The sequence below is a fragment of the Myxocyprinus asiaticus genome, chromosome 22 (assembly GCF_019703515.2).
Source record: "Myxocyprinus asiaticus isolate MX2 ecotype Aquarium Trade chromosome 22, UBuf_Myxa_2, whole genome shotgun sequence".
NCBI classification, from domain to species: domain Eukaryota; kingdom Metazoa; phylum Chordata; class Actinopteri; order Cypriniformes; family Catostomidae; genus Myxocyprinus; species Myxocyprinus asiaticus.
The window spans coordinates 39,714,597-39,731,753 of record NC_059365.1 but is presented as its reverse complement, the minus strand read 5'-3'; the positions used below and the strand labels follow the sequence as shown (position 1 = coordinate 39,731,753).

The following is a 17,157-nucleotide window of genomic DNA, read 5'->3' as shown; positions in this document are numbered from 1 at the left end:
GATCATAATGTTGACCAACCGTTTAGGAAAGTTCTGTCTTTTCCCATTAAAGTAGACTGGAGCTGCACTGGCATTACTGGAAATAGTCTCCCGAGTCCATTCCAAAGATGGCCGACAGTGGACAGACTTGCTGGAAAGACTTTGGTTGTGACTATGTTTTGAAACTATGGTTACCATGGTAAGTTTTAGTATGGAAATACATTTACAACAGTATTCACCATTTTATTTATGAAATAGAAATATAATATACATCTGCTTACATTACAAATACAGCAGTATTAACTATTTTTGTACAGCGAATAAACTAGGCATGTTAATGTTTTCACTAACATACTGTGAGTGTGTAAAAACAGTATTTGTATACGTTCTGCTGTCATCTTCACTGATCACTGCAGTATTGAATTTTGAAGACAAAACACAATCAGTTTTGGCACTTAAAGTGTCCTTGTATACTAACTGTACCATATAATATGCTGTGTTTAGCATCAATTGGTCAGTGGGAACAGCAGGTAGCAGCAAACATGAGCATACTTCACATGGGCAGAAAAAAATACATTTATTTTTTGTACACTTCAGAAAACACATGAATAACTTTACAAGTGCTTAAATGCAACAAAACAACTTCTATCTTGAGTAACCATCAGAGAAATGTAAACAATTCATCTCTGCTGTTCTGACTTTGGACTCCAGTGTTATGATGAAAGGCTCTCCACCTTTAAAACAAACAGAAAAAAAGGAATGTGAATATTCCTTTTCAAGTAAATTGTATTTATTTATGTACAAACACAACCTGTCTGAAATTGGTCAGATAGTCCCGCCCCAAACTTATGCCATTGGTTGATTCAATGTTGCTGTGTCAGACCAGTCAGTATTCTGAAACCAACAGAGCAACATAAATAATAATAAGTCTATGCTGACCTCAGAGAAAGAAGGGAAATGATGATGGAGAATGTAGGCAGCTCTGACACGCTGCTCTACTTCACTGTTATACTGAATCGCTTCCAGCAGAGGAACCCCATTCATCCTCGTGAACTCCTCATGCACCTGTCAAGAGCAGCAGCACTTCAGTTCACCTGGCTTGTCGAGTGACTGTGAGTGAGCCCATCATAAATTTCAAGTTTTATTGGTCACATACATAACCATAAACAGTACGACATGTAGTGAAATTCTTGGTATGACTTTTCTCCCCACAGTTTACGATATAGATAGATAGATAGATAGATAGATAGACATATAAGGAGTAGAAATAGAAGTAAACAAATTTTTCTAAATTAATTTCTACAATTAATTTAAGATTAAGAAAAAAAAAAGATTAAGAGATTATGGGAATATATACTCTGGAGAATTACAACACAATAAAATAGGAGAAAGAAGAAATATATACTGTATGTACAAAGTATGCATATGAATATTAAATAGTGCATAATGACAGATGTAGAGGTGGTAGTAGCAACAGTTTGACTGGCGATATGTACATTGTGCAAGGTAGTAAAAAAAGTGCAATTGTGCAGTAATGTTGACCTGCAACAGGCTGATGTTATAGAGGTGATGTTGTAGATGTACAGGTGCATCTCAATAAATTAGAATGTCGTGGAAAAGTTCATTTATTTCAGTAATTCAACTCAAATTGTGAAACTCGTGTATTAAATAAATTTAATGCACATAGACTGAAGTAGTTTAAGTCTTTGGTTCTTTTAATTGTGATGATTTTGGCTCACATTTAACAAAAACCCACCAATTCACTATCTCAAAAAATTAGAATATGGTGACATGCCAATCAGCTAATCAACACAAAACACCTGCAAAGGTTTCCTGAGCCTTCAAAATGGTCTCTCAGTTTGGTTCACTAGGCTACACAATCATGGGGAAGACTGCTGATCTGACAGTTGTCCAGAAGACAATCATTGACACCCTTCACAAGGAGGGTAAGCCACAAACATTCATTGCCAAAGAAGCTGGCTGTTCACAGAGTGCTGTGTCCAAGCATGTTAACAAAAAGTTGAGTGGAAGGAAAAAGTGTGGAAGAAAAAGATGCACAACCAACCGAGAGAACCACAGCTTTATGAGGATTGTCAAGCAAAATCGATTCAAGAATTTGGGTGAACTTCACAAGGAATGGACTGAGGCTGGGGTCAAGGCATCAAGAGCCACCACACACAGACATGTCAAGGAATTTGGCTACAGTTGTCCTATTCCCCTTGTTAAGCCACTCCTGAACCACAGACAACATCAGAGGCGTCTTACCTGGTCTAAGGAGAAGAAGAACTGGACTGTTGCCCAGTGGTCCAAAGTCCTCTTTTCAGATGAGAGCAAGTTTTGTATTTCATTTGGAAACCAAGGTCCTAGAGTCTGGAGGAAGGGTGGAGAAGCTCATAGCCCAAGTTGCTTGAAGTGTTAAGTTTCCACAGTCTGTGATGGTTTGGGGTGCAATGTCATCTGCTGGTGTTGGTCCATTGTGTTTTTTGAAAACCAAAGTCACTGCACACGTTTACCAAGAAATTTTGGAGCACTTCATGCTTCCTTCTGCTGACCAGCTTTTCAAAGATGCTGATTTAATTTTCCAGCAGGATTTGGCACCTGCCCACACTGCCAAAAGCACCAAAAGTTGGTTAAATGACCATGGTGTTGGTGTGCTTGACTGGCCAGCAAACTCACCAGACCTGAACCCCATAGAGAATCTATGGGGTATTGTCAAGAGGAAAATGAGAAACAAGAGACCAAAAAATGCAGATGAGCTGAAGGCCACTGTCAAAGAAACCTGGGCTTCCATACCACCTCAGCAGTGCCACAAACTGATCACCTCCATGCCACGCTGAATTGAGGCAGTAATTAAAGCAAAAGGAGCCCCTACCAAGTATTGAGTACATATACAGTAAATGAACATACTTTCCAGAAGGCCAACAATTCACTAAAAATGTTTTTTTTATTGGTCTTATGATGTATTCTAATTTTTTGAGATAGTGAATTGGTGGGTTTTTGTTAAATGTGAGCCAAAATCATCACAATTTGAGTTGTTGAATTGCTGAAATAAATGAAATTTTCCACGGCATTCTAATTTATTGAGATGCACCTGTATAATAATGATAATGCAGAATGTAATATTGCTTCAAGTGTGTGGTGTTGAATAGTGAAACTAGTCCTGGTGTTGTCCTTGGTTCAGGACACGGATGGCCTGAGGAAAGAAGCTCCTTCTCATTCTCTCTGTTTTGGCCATCAGGGAGTGGAAGCGTTTCCCTGACTGCAACAAAGAGAAGAGTCCATTATTAGGATGGCTGAGGTCTTTCATGATCTTCCTGGCTTTGGTCCAGCATCGTTTGCTGTAGATGGACTGCAGGTCAGGGAGTTTGATGTGGGTGATGCGCTCAGCTGATTGCACCACTCTTTGTAGAGCCAGTCTATCTTGTTTTGTGCAGTTTCAAAATCAGGCTGTGATGTTTCCTGTCAGGATGCTCTCAATGGTACAGGTGTAAAAGTTTTTTTAGCACCATAGAGGGCAGTTTAAAGTCCTTTAAGCCCCTGAGGTGGTAAAGATGCTGACAGGCCTTCTTCACCAGGGTGTTAATGTGGCAGGTCCATGTCAGATCGTGTGAGATGTGTATGCCAAGATATCAGAAACTGTCCACTCTCTCCAATGTGGCCCCGTTGATCATAATGGGGTGGTAGTTCTTCGCCTGCTTTGTTGCTTAAGTCCACTATCAGCTCCTTTGTCTTGTTGACATTCAAAAGAAGGTTGTTCTCCTGGCACCAGTCCTCCAGGCCTTTGATCTCCTGCAGATAGGCCCTCTCGTCATTATCAGAGATCAGGCCCACCACAACAGTGTCGTCAGCAAACTTGACAATGGTGGTGGAGTTGGAAGTGGCCACACAGTCATAAGTGTACAATGAGTACAGCAGGGGGCTTAGAACACAACCCTGGGAGGCTCCAGTGCAGACATGTCTGCCCACCCTTACTGCTTGTGGCCTGTCAGTCAGGAAGTTGGAGATCCACTGACACAGAGATGGGCTAAATCCTAGGTCCTCCAACTTGGTGGTGAGTTTAGAGGGAATTATAGTATTAAAAGCTGAACTGTAATCAACAAACAGCATTTTAACATAATTTCCTTTCCTCTTGTCCAGATGATCTAGGACTGTGTGGAAAAGATGTGTGATGGCATCGTCCATTGAGCAATTTGGATGGTAAGCGAACTGTAAGGGATCAAGGGTGTCAGGTAGTGAGGAGGTGATGAAGCCTCTGACCAGTCTTTCAAAGCACTTCATCACAATTGAGGTCAGTGCTACAGGACGATAATCATTAAGGCAGGAAGGTTGGGGTTTCTTCGGGACAGGAACAATGATGGACTGTTCAAAGCAGGTTGGAATTACTGACTGTTCCAGGGAGAGGTTGAATATCTCTGTGAACACTGGTGCTAGCTGGTCAGCGCAGGCTCTGTGGACCCGACCTGAGATTCCATCTGGTCCCGCTGCCTTCCTGATGGTGAACACTAGTTAATTCCAGCGTTAATGCTCTCCACATACAAGCAGCCGTTATCACTACTGGCGCTATCAGCACCGTTAGCTCAGTAAACTGCAGCCTCGAAGCAAGCATAAAAAGTGTTCAGCTCGTCTGCGCGAGAAGCATCAGCATTCGCGATTTTGGGGGATGGTGTTTTATTGTCTGTTATGGTTCTCAGTCCCTGCCACATGCTTCTAGAGCCACCCTGTTGAAACTGTGACTCCATTTTCTTCCTGTAGCGCCGCTTTGCCTCCCTCACTGCTCTGCGTGTGTTGTAAGATGCGATTTTGTAATTGTCCATGTTCCCGGTGGTGAGCCCCGCTTTATAGGCAGTGGTGCGGGATGATAGACCGTCGCGGATGGATTTATCCACCCACGGCTTCTGGTTGGGAAACATCCTGATGGTGGTTTTGCAGACTGTATCATCTACCAATTTCCCGATCAGCTGCGCAGGAACATGTCCCAATCTACGTCATCTAAAGCATCTTGCAGATTGGCCATTGATTGGTCCATCCTGCGCGTGACATCCCTCTGAACCGGAGCTTCTTGTTTCAGCCTTTGTTTGTATTTAGGTATGAGGAAGATGGCAACATGGTCCGATTTCCCAAACGGTGGTAGAGACTGTGCTTTGTAGCCTTATTTAAATGGGGTGTAACAATGATCTAGAGTCCTGTTGCCTCTAGTAGGGCAAGTAATGTGTTGGTGGAAGTTTGGCACTGTTAAAGTCCCCCATCACAATGAGCGCAGCATCCCGGTGATGAGTCTGATGCACAACGAGAGCCTCATGCAGTTCACATAAGGCAGTGTCAGTGTCCGCCTGAGGTGGTATATAAACAGCACTTACTATGATCAAGGTGGATTCTCGAAGGAAAGTAGAAAGGGCGACATTTGATTATCAGAAGCTCCAGGTTGGGTGTGCAGGAACGTGTGAGAGGAACAATGCTCACGCTGTCGCACCAGCTGTTGTTAACCATCAAACATACACCACCTTCCCTGACTCCACTGTTCTGTCCATGCGAAAAACCGAAAAGAACTCGACCGGCTGGATGGCGTGGTCCGGAATCGCTGGGTTCAGCCATGTTTCAGTGAAGCAGAGGAGGTTGCAGTCTCTAAGGTCCCTTTGGAACTTAACCCTGGCCCTGAGGTCGTCCAGCTTGTTGTTCAGTGACTGAACATTGGCTAGCAGAATACTAGGCAGGGGAGCGCGGTGGGCGCGAGTCCTCAGTCTGTTCCTGACACCGGCTTGTTTCCCTCGGGGCCGCGTCCTTTGTTCTTCCTTAGAATCTAGCTTGGCCAGCATGGGTCCGGTGTTAAAAATGACGATGGGTGAGTAAGTTGTAGACCAATAGAGATAAGAGTATGTCTGTCGTAATTGATAGTAACCATGGTGAGAAGTAAGAAAGATTAAAATAACTTAAGTGCAAGAGAAAAAAAGCAAAAAAAGCAAACTGTGGTCAGAGCAGTCGTGATGGCAGCCGACCTCACCAGCACCGGAAGTACTAAGCTTCATATAGTGATACATGTGAAGTGTTTACAGGTTCTGGTTCTGTTCACCTGCGGACTGCTGTATAGCAGCATGTACAGCACCTCCAGGCTCAGAGTAACCACCTCAGGCTCAGCCATCTTCAGCGTGGCACAGAGAGCAGTGAGCAGCCCCGCCTCAGTCAACCCAACACAGTAGTGTGTGCCATGATGGGCGATATTTCCTACAACTCTCAGCACCTTTTACAAAACAGACAGCATACAGGGAATGATAGAACTGAAATTTGGGTGTGTACGTTAACACAATGTCGATGTGACAGTAAATATGAGTATTTTGGAATTGAAACAACAAGGAAGAGAAACCTAAAAATAAAATCAATCATGTGCTTATACCAATCTGTTCAAACAGTGATTTACTATGAGATCCAGCATCTAATTATAAATCAGAATCAAACAAGTATCAACAGGGCTCAACAGGTGTGTGTTTTGGGCCAGTTGGCAGAACTGTTACTTGCACTCTTGCATTTGATGATCGTGTACATGTGTTTTTATGTCTTGCAAACTTATTTGGTTTTCAGTGATAAATAGATTTTTGTGCAAATTTGTCAGTTAGGTAATATTACGTATATAGTTGTTTTTTTACGGAGCCCCTGACAGGGAGGAAATTTAGTTTCTGAAATAGTTTGCATTTCCTCTCAGTAAGTGAAAGGAATATTCCAGGTTCAATACAAGTTAAGCTTAATCAACAGCATTTGTGGCATAATGTTGATTATAGAGCTGTCAAGCTGTCAAAATTTTTATCGAATTAATTACATGGTGTGCTGATTAATTAATCAAATTAATCACTGTAACAGTTTGGGAAAGGAGGAAGTGGTGACCGGGTGAACAATCCATGTCAGACATTTATTGCTGCACTTTTCAGTGTCACACATTAAGACACCGCTTTTTAGCAGAACACAAAAGTTTGCTTTTCAGCACACACCGCATTGACACGTAGACAGCTTTGTGCGTCTCTTTCTCTCTCGAAACTGGCGTCTCTGGTTCCCCTTATCCCTCTCCCGCTGATTGGCCAACTCAGCGTCATGCACGCACCCTCACGGCCTGGCTACGCCCTCCACCTTGTCACAATAGCATATATAAATATTTGCTGAGAAAGCCCCTCAAATAACAATAATTAAATATATAATGATGAGATAATTATAAATAGTTATATTTAAATAATTCCAAATAAACTCCTCTGCCACAATTTATTGAATTTTAATTATCTGAATATATATTATAAAAAACTAACATTCAGATAATTAAAATGCATTCATTATTGTGGCAGAGGAGTTAAGCATTGATAAGTCAATACAAAAAGTGGCTCTAGAATCCAATGTATTGTTTATTTACATATAATTGAACATAAGCCAGTCATTGGCCTACAGTTCACAGCAATTCATTTTGCAGTTGAATTTGTCAATCGGTTCAAGATTTATTATGAGGGCTTGTCTAAGGACCCGTCAATGTACACCTGCGTCAGATGGACGTTTTTAGAGCGTCTCACTTTGGTTGTGTCGCATCATAAACATGACATGTTTAGTTCGCAGTGTCAAGTAAAACATAGTTCAATACTTAAGAAAACACATCTTGAGATCCCTAAATTCAGATTAGCGCTCCATCAAGCTGTGTTTTGAACGCAAGAACGAGTCCTCGTGTTGTGTTGTCTGCTGTTGGTTTGTTCTTTGTATAAGCTGCGAGTTGCCTATACAGCTGAAGTTTCACTTACTGCCCCCTGGAGAAAACAGGTGGTACTTCAAGCTTGAATTGCTCATGAATATTCCTTATTACGGTCCGGGGACATGATTAATTGTGTTAATTTTTTTAACACATTATTTTTTATATAATTAAACTGAATTAACACGTTAAATCGACAAAGGAGATTTTTTTTTAATTATAAACAAATGATAATGATTTCATCATTTGATAGAAATCAATAAATCAATAATTACACCGGATGCCACTGTTTTCCAACAAATATTACAGTTACATTACAACTGTTTTTTCTAAAAAATAAAAAATAAATAAAAATTACCATTATCATTTAATAAAAATTTTTTTTTTTCTAATATAAAAGAATGTTGCTAAAAATAACTAGTGAAATTGTTGGCAGGGAAAGTAAAAATCTGAACTACTAGCCCAAAAAAATCTTATTGTTAAGCCCTGTATTACAAAACAAGCAGAGACAATTTCCAAAAATTCTTGAAAAGATAATTAGTTACAAAAAAAAGTTACTTTAATATGGATCAGTTTAAGGTCATTATACCCCATCATTTTTTCATGTGACAGCCTAATAATATATTTTATTTTATTGTATATTAGCCTAATGCATATATACATATATGCTTGCACATTACTCACCATAGAGTTGATTCCTTTAGAGAAAGACAGAAGCTGAATTAACACAGGAACTAGTTTAAGGAGCAGCAGACCAGAACAAAACACACTGGAACCAGCTAAGAAAAATAAAATCATGTATCACAGTCATACTTTAAATTCTGAGAATGCCGTTTTCTCCAATCAAACACAAGTTTATTTTAGTTGGAGTTAATTGGGTAGGAAAATTATGTCACATCTTAAATGTGTCCTGCTCACCGGTGAGGTTGTTGAGGGTCCACAGGCTCTCTCTACACAGAGCCGGGTGAGGGTGAAGATAAGCCTGGCTGAAGACACACAGGGCGGCGAGGAGACGAGTGTCCTCTGGCATTACATCACACCCTCCACTCACCAGCAGGTTACCAAGGCAACGCAAGAGAGGCCAAATGAGCTGCACAGCAAAAACCAAAGTCATGGTCCAGAGAGAAGAAGGTAAGATTCCTCTGACAGAAAGTTTTTCAGAGGATGAGAGTTAGCATGTCTTACGTGTGCTTTGATGAACAAACACCATCATATTACTGAAACAACAGTGTCATTTGTTCAGTTTGAGGGTCAATTTTTGTCTGAGAGCTCGATTATACCTGTTGTTTGCATTACAGGGAGAATTAGATTTTCCTATACAGCTGAAGTTTCACTTACTGCCCCCTGGAGAAAACAGGTGGTACTTCAAGCTTGAATTGAACAAACACCATCATATTACTGAAACAACAGTGTCATTTGTTCAGTTTGAGGGTCAATTTTTGTCTGAGAGCTCGATTATACCTGTTGTTTGCATTACAGGGTAATTTTTCATTAATTATTATGGCAATGAAAAAAAGTGGGGTGGTATGTGCTTAACTGTAATTAAATTAATATCACAAACAAAAATTACTCCAATTTTTTAATGAAAAATAGGCTTCATTTGCATTTTTTTCCCCCTAAAGATTCATGAAATGTATTTTAATCATAAGTTGAAAAAAAAAAAAAATTATTAGTAGGCATAGGCAATATATAGGCATTGATTTGTATTTCATTTAAGAACCTAATATAAAATGATTTGAGGCCGATAGAGGATTTTGCAGATATCGATAACTAAGGTGGTGGAAAATTAATCAGTATCGGTATCTGTAAAATCCACTATTGGTCGACCTCTATAAATTGGCATACATTTTTGCCAATAACCAATAGTCCCAAAGAGTTTATCGGTAAAATCGATAATCGATATACCTCTAAAAATGATGTGATTTCATATAAAAATGCTTTAAGAGAGTCTAGTCTATTTGTCATTTTTCAATGTGCACTATTTATCCTCTAAAGGGGTCATGACATGAGGAATAATTTTTTTCTTGATCTTTTGACATATGAGGTCATTGTACTATAAAAACAAACTTCCTCCTTAATAAAAAAAGACCATTTATTTAAACCAAGCTTCAAAAATGGCTCATTTGGATTTTCCCTAATTTGTGACATCACACAGATGAAAACATCAGCACATGACTGCCTCTACAGACAAGTTATCAATGCCTACTTTTACATCATCGCACCTATGGCCCGTCCACTGGCACTCAGTCAGAAAGGTGAAGAGGAGAACAAGACAGGTGGGTCTAAACATCCTGCACATCAAAGGGGACTTACGCAGGACACCTTGTGCCCATCTGGACTATTTTTTTAACGTTTTTCTACATAAACATGCAATGGACAAACTTCTTCAACCATTATCATGCATCTCGCGCCACTTTTAAAAGATGCAATGTCAAGTTATAACTCTTAAAAGGAGACCCCTATTCTGCGTTTTGCTGTTTTGAGTATAAATGCATCCTGGTGTGCCACGTTTTAAGAGCAGTAAAAGCTCAACTTTTAAAAACACGTCTGTTCTGCTCCATTCCAATGCTGCCGCTGGCTAGGAGAACCGCGTCTCGTCAAGAGAAAACAGATGGTAGAAGATGTGAGATTTCGCACCTGTGAAGACCAGCATCTCTACTTTGGCCTCTGTTGAAGCACCCAAACATCAGGAAAGAGCAGCTGAAGTTTAACAAAGTTCCTGATCGCATCAGTACAGGATATGTGTGTGCCACATGTTTCACCATGCATTAGATCATGTGTTCAGCATACAGTATTTTAGCATGGACTGAATATGTGTTTGGTTCTTTTCAGCGGGTATTATATGTGTTTCTGGATCATATCAGTGTGGATTGCTTGTAAAGTAGTCACAATATTATTCAAGCTTTGCAAAGGAACTGTTATTGAAAGATGGGGCAGTTAAAAACACTATTGGACCCAATCGCAAAACCGTAAGAGACCAGTTCCATTCATGATTGTTTCTTAAGTCATGAATGTTTGATATTTATAGTTTATGGTGCTGATGTGCTTGAGTGAACAGTTGGATACATTCGGATGCAATGTGTTGGGTGTGCGTTATGTGTAAACCCTGAAAATTAGTTTTGTATTGTTGTGCAGCTGGTTCATTCTCTTCCGAATTTCAAATATATATAGCTGTCTTCAAGGGGCTGCATGATGTTAGCCAATCATAACAGTTGGTGTTTACGTTGAAGTTTAAAGGAGGCGCTTAGGGCAAAACCGAGCGTTTCAGACAGAGGGACAGTGAATAAGTAGAAAATGATCATAAATTACTTTTTTGGCACAAAGAATTATATGTGAATCTAATTTTTATAATAATAATAATAAAAAGATTATGTCATGACCCCTTTAAAACACTGTACTATTGGACTGATTGGGGATTTAATGTGTACTCTTCAGATTAGATTTTTTGATATTGTGACAGTTTATCCAATGTGTACTAATTATATGAATTTTAGATTTCTAATATTTGTTTAATCATTGTGGATTTCAATTGCCTGTTTTGGGATTTTTTGTGTAGCCTACAATGTAATTGTATTTTTTTTTTTAAATGTATTTATTTGTACTATGTTATGTGGGTGTGAATATGCTCATGATTGATTGAATGATTGATTAATGATTGAAATTCACTGGCTGTTGCCATCACTTTAATATGATACTGGTGTGTTTCTTGGATGCCCTGACCAAAGCAGTTGGTCTGTTGATATGCGTTGTCTCAAAAAAATAAATGTGTTATACAATGGGTAATTGAGTGTCTTGCATGTTCTTTTGATCATAAAATGATTTTGATTCTAATCCAGATGGAAAGTGTATTTGTAAATTAGGCAATAAATCTCTGTGATGACTGACCAGCTCCATTCCATCCAAAAGGTTTCCTTGAGCAACAGCACCTCCTAGTTTTATTAAAACAGCAGTGCACTGCGAGAGGGCCCCTTCAGAGAGCAGCATTGAGTTATCCACATTACTGCAAACCAGAACATCAATGTCATATTTCAACCCTGCAGGCATCAATCTTTCATTTCAATAAAGGTCAAAGGATAATTGATATAATCTAACAGAATGGGACAATATGCTACAAACAGGTTTAGAACCATTCTCCATTATTTTCTGGAACTGTTGAGTAACAAGTTTTTATGTAAGCTGAAAAGGCCACCACACCTGCTGACTAAATAGTGCAAACACCATGCACACTCAAACGCCGGTCCAAACCCAAACTCTGCATCTGGAGTTAACGCTGAGATCAAATGAGGGATTATTCCAGAAGCCATGACTGCTCTTAGGGATTTAAAATACAATACAATACAATAGATCATCACATTATTTGTCATGAAACACTCAGTATTTCATTATATTATATCTTATCAATTTCAGTGTGCCAACATTTTCAGTTAAAAAGACTTCAAAAGTATTTCAAACTAACATGGGAAGTTAATAAAACGCTCTAGGAAGATAACTTACGGGATGATTTGTTCAGTTGCATCTTTGGCCTGCAGCAGCTGAGATAAAGTAAAGCCAACTGCCTCCACAACAGCCAGATTATACCTCTGATTCTAGAGCAGAGAAACAATCCTATTCATACACAGTCAGAGTTTCCGTTGAGGTGAAACCAGCAGAAATCAAGCTCTCTCACTTTTCATTTTTTCAAGTTTTTTATCCAGCTCCTGATTTAAACCTTAAAGTGATGATATATTGTTAACAATCTAGATAAAAACTTACCTGAAAGCAGTTTGTCAGGGCAGAAACCATTCCCTGAGCCAGGAGCTTCTCTCTAACTAAAGCGCTGTCAGGACACAGGTTTCCTAGTGTGTATAAACAGAGTTCCTAAAGGAAAGAATGAGAACAAAAACTCAATGAAGTCTTCTGCATCCCACTAGTATTGACTTTAAAGCATGTAACACACTGACCATTAACTTGGTGCTCTGACCAGAGAGGTAGGTGAGGAGATACGGGCCAGCAGGCAGACAGGCCTGACCAACACTGGGGTGAGGAGAGTGAGACAGCTCGTGGAGACAGCGTGCTGCTTCCAGCTGACACTGGGCATTATGACCACTGAGCTGTCCCACCAACATATGCATACTGTTCTCTGATCTAAAAATAAATAAATAAATAAATAATAAAAAAAAACCCACACACACACACTTCCTTTAGCACTGCATTTGTGAGAATATGTGACTGTACAATACAGCTAACAGTGAAATCACAGCAAACTGGAATTTTATAAATATCAATTTTAAAACTAGACAGGTAAAGTTTGACAAAACAAACTTTAATGCTGGCTTAATGAAGCCTTGTCGGAAAGTTTAAACTAGTTTTAAAAGTTTAAAAACTTTTAAAGTTTGAATTAAAGGGATAGTTCACCCAAAAATGAAAATTCAGTCATTGTTAACTCACCCCTGTGTTGTTATAACCCTATATGACTTTCCTTCTTTTTCTTCACACAAAAAAAAATTGTGCTCAGTGATATCATGCAGTGGCAGTTTATGGTGACCACCTCTTCAAGCTTCAAAAAAACGCAAAAGTATAATTCAGAAGTCTAATAAATTATTCCATGACACTCATGATTGTTATGAAAGCATATGATATGATTTGGTGATAATCAATCCTAAATCGAATGTGTTATTTATTAAAAATGTTCACTGACTGTTGATCTCCTGTGCACATTCATGACAGTGCACGAGATCAACAGTTCACGCAGCCCCCCTCACGACATTGGGGTGTTCAAGCAAAAACTTGTTTTGTTTATCTAAAAACAGGTCCTCCACAGCGATAGTGAAAACAGAACACAACACAGCTGCACAAAAACAGAACTTACTAAACCTGTCTGAAGAGTTTGTAGCTGAAGAATTGATGCATTTCTATGCCCAGCCTTATTTTTTTGAAGTTTTTGGACCGGTGCCAGTTCACAGTGGACGGTTACTCGTGTGATGCCAAAAATAGAAAACAAGCGATCGAAAGAATGTACCATCACTCATCACAGCTGTTTTGGACAAACACTCTAATTAACTTAGAAAATATACCTTTTATCGCATGTGGTTTGACGTAAGGTTAGGACACGGTGTGACTGTGGCTGCCTGTAGCCTGCTCTTCGTTTCTTTTTGATTTCAGAGTACTCCATTTAAACAAATAAGACTGGGCATAGAAATGCATCAATTCTTCGACTACATACTCTTCAGACATGTTTAGTAAGTTCTGTTCTCTGGTTTTTGTGCAGCTGTGTTGTGTTCTGTTGTCACTATCGCTGTGGAGGACCTGATTTTAGATAAACAAAGTGAGTTTTCGCTTGAACCCCCCAATGTTGCGTGAGGGGCTGCGTGAACAGTTGCTTGCGTGCCCTATCATAAGCGTGCACAGGAGATCAACGGTCAGTGAAAATTTTCACTAAATAATACATTAGATTTCAGTTTGTTTCTCACCAAACCTTATTGTATGCTTTCATAACAATCATGAGTCTCATGGAATAAATTATTAGACTTCTGAATTATACTTTTGCGTTCTTTTGAATCTTGAGGAGGTGGTCACCATAAACTGCCATTGTATGACATCACTGAACACACATTTTTTCCCAATTTCTCCCTTTGTGTTAAGAAAAAGAAAGAAAGTCATATGGGGTTATAACAACACAGGCTGTATTTTCATTTTTGGGTGAATTATCCCTTTAACAGGCATTCTGTTGGCCCATTTGAAAATTCTGTCAATGTAAATCTATGGGATTTTTTGATTTTTGATAATCTGCTATGTGAAAACCCTAAATCTGATAAAATCAAAAAGACATAACACACTATTCCAGAACAATCTGATGGTCTGTATCAAATTTGGTGGATGTAGCTTAAAAGCTCTAGGAGAAATTAGTGTTAAACTTTTTGGTCTTGGTTTAAGGATTTTGAAAAAACCCTGAACAAAATTTGTAGAATAACAGTATGTTGGCTTCATCAAGCCAACATAATCATTAATTTTCAATTTTCTTCGCACTAAATTCTTGGTATTAATATAATTTTAAATTACTATTAAGGAACAATAAACAAAAAGTCAAACTAAATTTTTAGTTTAGTTTAGGTGTTATATGGGTTATGTTTTTTTGTAAGGAAAATGGCATACAGAGTATGAAGTGCATCTTGCATTTGATATAAAAACAGCAATTCAAAGAAAGTCTCACGAACTCTGTCCAGGTCATATTTCACCTGAAAATCAACTAAATAAATAAATATAAAGTACAATATAACAACAACAACAATAATAATACTAATCATTTTCATAAAGAAAATTAAGCCTAATTTGAGAAGCATTAAGATTTTTTGCATTGTTACATCGTTTTCATGTAGCTTCTCACTTCAGGAAAAGCCAGACATTACATGACCCAATGTGATTATTAAACCGCAAAAGGCTGCTATTTAATTAAATAAATATTAAGTCTGTATGTGCCTCACGCTACATAGTGTATTAGGGCTCTGCTTGCTGTCATCTGCTACAAACAGAGCATGTGATGCTCATGATGGTGTTTTAGAGCTCCCTGGTATGAGCAGCCGGCTTCACATTTACATTCAAACATTCTTAAAATAAGATCTATTCTCTTTGAAGCGCGCAGCACATGCAAACTATCTCATTAAAACGCAGCCTTTGCGGTTCAATAATCACGCTAGGAGATGACATCAATTTAATTTGTGCGCTGAATGTTCCCACGATGACATTCGTATGTTAGATGGTATCGGTTTTTGTTATCAGCGCATTTTTACGATACTACATGAGCGCGGTAATGGACCCGATTCTGGTATCAGGACATCCCTACTTTGTAGTATTTGTTATACTAAAAGTAATAATAATAATAATATATTAGTGTCCAGTCACCAGTAATGATGTTCTAATCATAATCACCACTGAGAATAATGAAAACTACAAACAAAGAAAAACATCCAGATGTATTACAGTTTTTAGAACTGATGGGGAAATGTGCTTAATTGTCATGTCACTGTCATTTTTTTCTCTGGGGTGAAATAGAACTCTGATCTGTTTTCATGATCATCACCCATTTCCTAAAAGTAAAATTAGTTAGCCTTGATCAAAGTGTAATCATAGAATAAGTTAAATAAGCTCTGTCCTGATTTTGAAGTCATACTTGATGAAAGTGAGTTGTGTGTCAGGGTTTCTTAGTGCTTTTCTTAAAGATGCCAAATGAGCTGCCTTCTCCTCGACACCACACTGGACTCCACGTATCATCTCTCTGACCTGATGTTATATAAACAACAAACAGTAAAAACAGGGGCATTTTAAAAGGTTGAGACAGAGCGGTCTTCCTCTTCAATACATGCAGTATACAGCCTAGTACAGAAACAAAATGAGCATCTCTGGTGAGTTACCTGTTCCAGTGACAGAGGGGCGGAGCTTGTTTCCATTGAGACTTCTTCTTCATCATCCTCATTCTGCAGAAGTCTCTTACTGATGAGCTGTCTGTCTCTCCTCGCCTGTCTAAGTGCTATGAAAGAATACACATATATTATCATATTATAATCATAATAATATATTATGAACATTCAAATCAATACAAACATGACGTAATGTAAAAATTTGCCATGAGAGACAAACACACACACACTCACACCTTTCTCAAACTCTCTTTTCTTCTGTTTAAACTCGTCTAAATCTTTGGCAGATCGGCTTGCTTTGTGGCGGATGCTTTTCAGTCTCCACATCTTTTATGATCTCTACTTTCAGCTCTCTTAATCAAATTGTGCGATTAGCGTATTAGTTAAATGCAATAGTTTGCTCTCACTTGGATTCATAATAAAGACTTCACTCATCACACATTTGAAAACAGCCGCTGTCAGGTTGCAGTGGATATTTCAAGTGAAGTTGTGCACTGAAAAACTAACTTTTCAAAATAAAAGTGCCTCAAGTTCCTGCCAGAGATTCTTTATTATACATAAACTCCGCAACTTTAACATTGGAGAGAGCGTAACGGTCAACATGGATCACGTGAATCCCTGACGTAAATAAGCCGCGTTAAGATTGTTACGACAGTGAATCACACTTTGCGGACACCTACAAGTGAATGGGAAGAGCCGTAAACTGACAACTACCTGTCGCAAAATTGTCCACGACTTCTCTGGCGAACTTCAATCGAAAGTGACCATCCCTATGCCCTACTCACTACGAGGGACAGAGCTCTTGATATGGGTACTTTGACGGGAGCATGGCATTACAGTTTAAATGTAGCCTTCACTAAAAGTCTTCTGAAAGGGCCCTTTATGAAATAATTAACTTTCTTACTTTTGTTTGGAAGACCCTTCGAGTGGCGTCCCCTTCCTGGGACGCCACTCGAAGGCGCAAACATGCCGTTTGGTAACGCCCTATTCTCAGCGAGTCCACGGAGCGTCTCGTTTCGAAGGCTGCGTGCTAGCTAGGACGCATCCTTTGAAGGCTGCAGTATACCGAGCGTT

General features: G+C 39.0%; 1 protein-coding gene across 2 annotated transcripts; it reads right to left on the bottom strand.

Moving 5' to 3' along the window:
• Positions 1–279: 279 nt before the first annotated feature.
• tmco6 (transmembrane and coiled-coil domains 6) lies at positions 280–16,688 on the bottom strand. 2 transcript variants are annotated; one of them, XM_051649281.1, is made up of 13 exons: positions 16,320–16,685; positions 16,078–16,193; positions 15,837–15,946; positions 12,631–12,814; positions 12,443–12,547; positions 12,185–12,276; positions 11,885–12,001; positions 11,576–11,690; positions 8,609–8,780; positions 8,375–8,469; positions 6,047–6,214; positions 919–1,044; positions 280–713 (listed from the first exon to the last, which is right to left on the bottom strand). In XM_051649281.1, exons 1-13 carry the CDS (start codon positions 16,408–16,410, stop codon positions 693–695), a joined length of 1,512 nt encoding a protein of 503 aa, XP_051505241.1. In that variant the 5' UTR covers positions 16,411–16,685; the 3' UTR covers positions 280–692. The 2 variants fall into 2 exon arrangements, with proteins under 2 accessions (XP_051505241.1, XP_051505240.1); XM_051649280.1 differs by lacking the exon at positions 280–713 and having other exon boundaries at positions 736–1,044; positions 16,320–16,688.
• Positions 16,689–17,157: the final 469 nt, after the last annotated feature.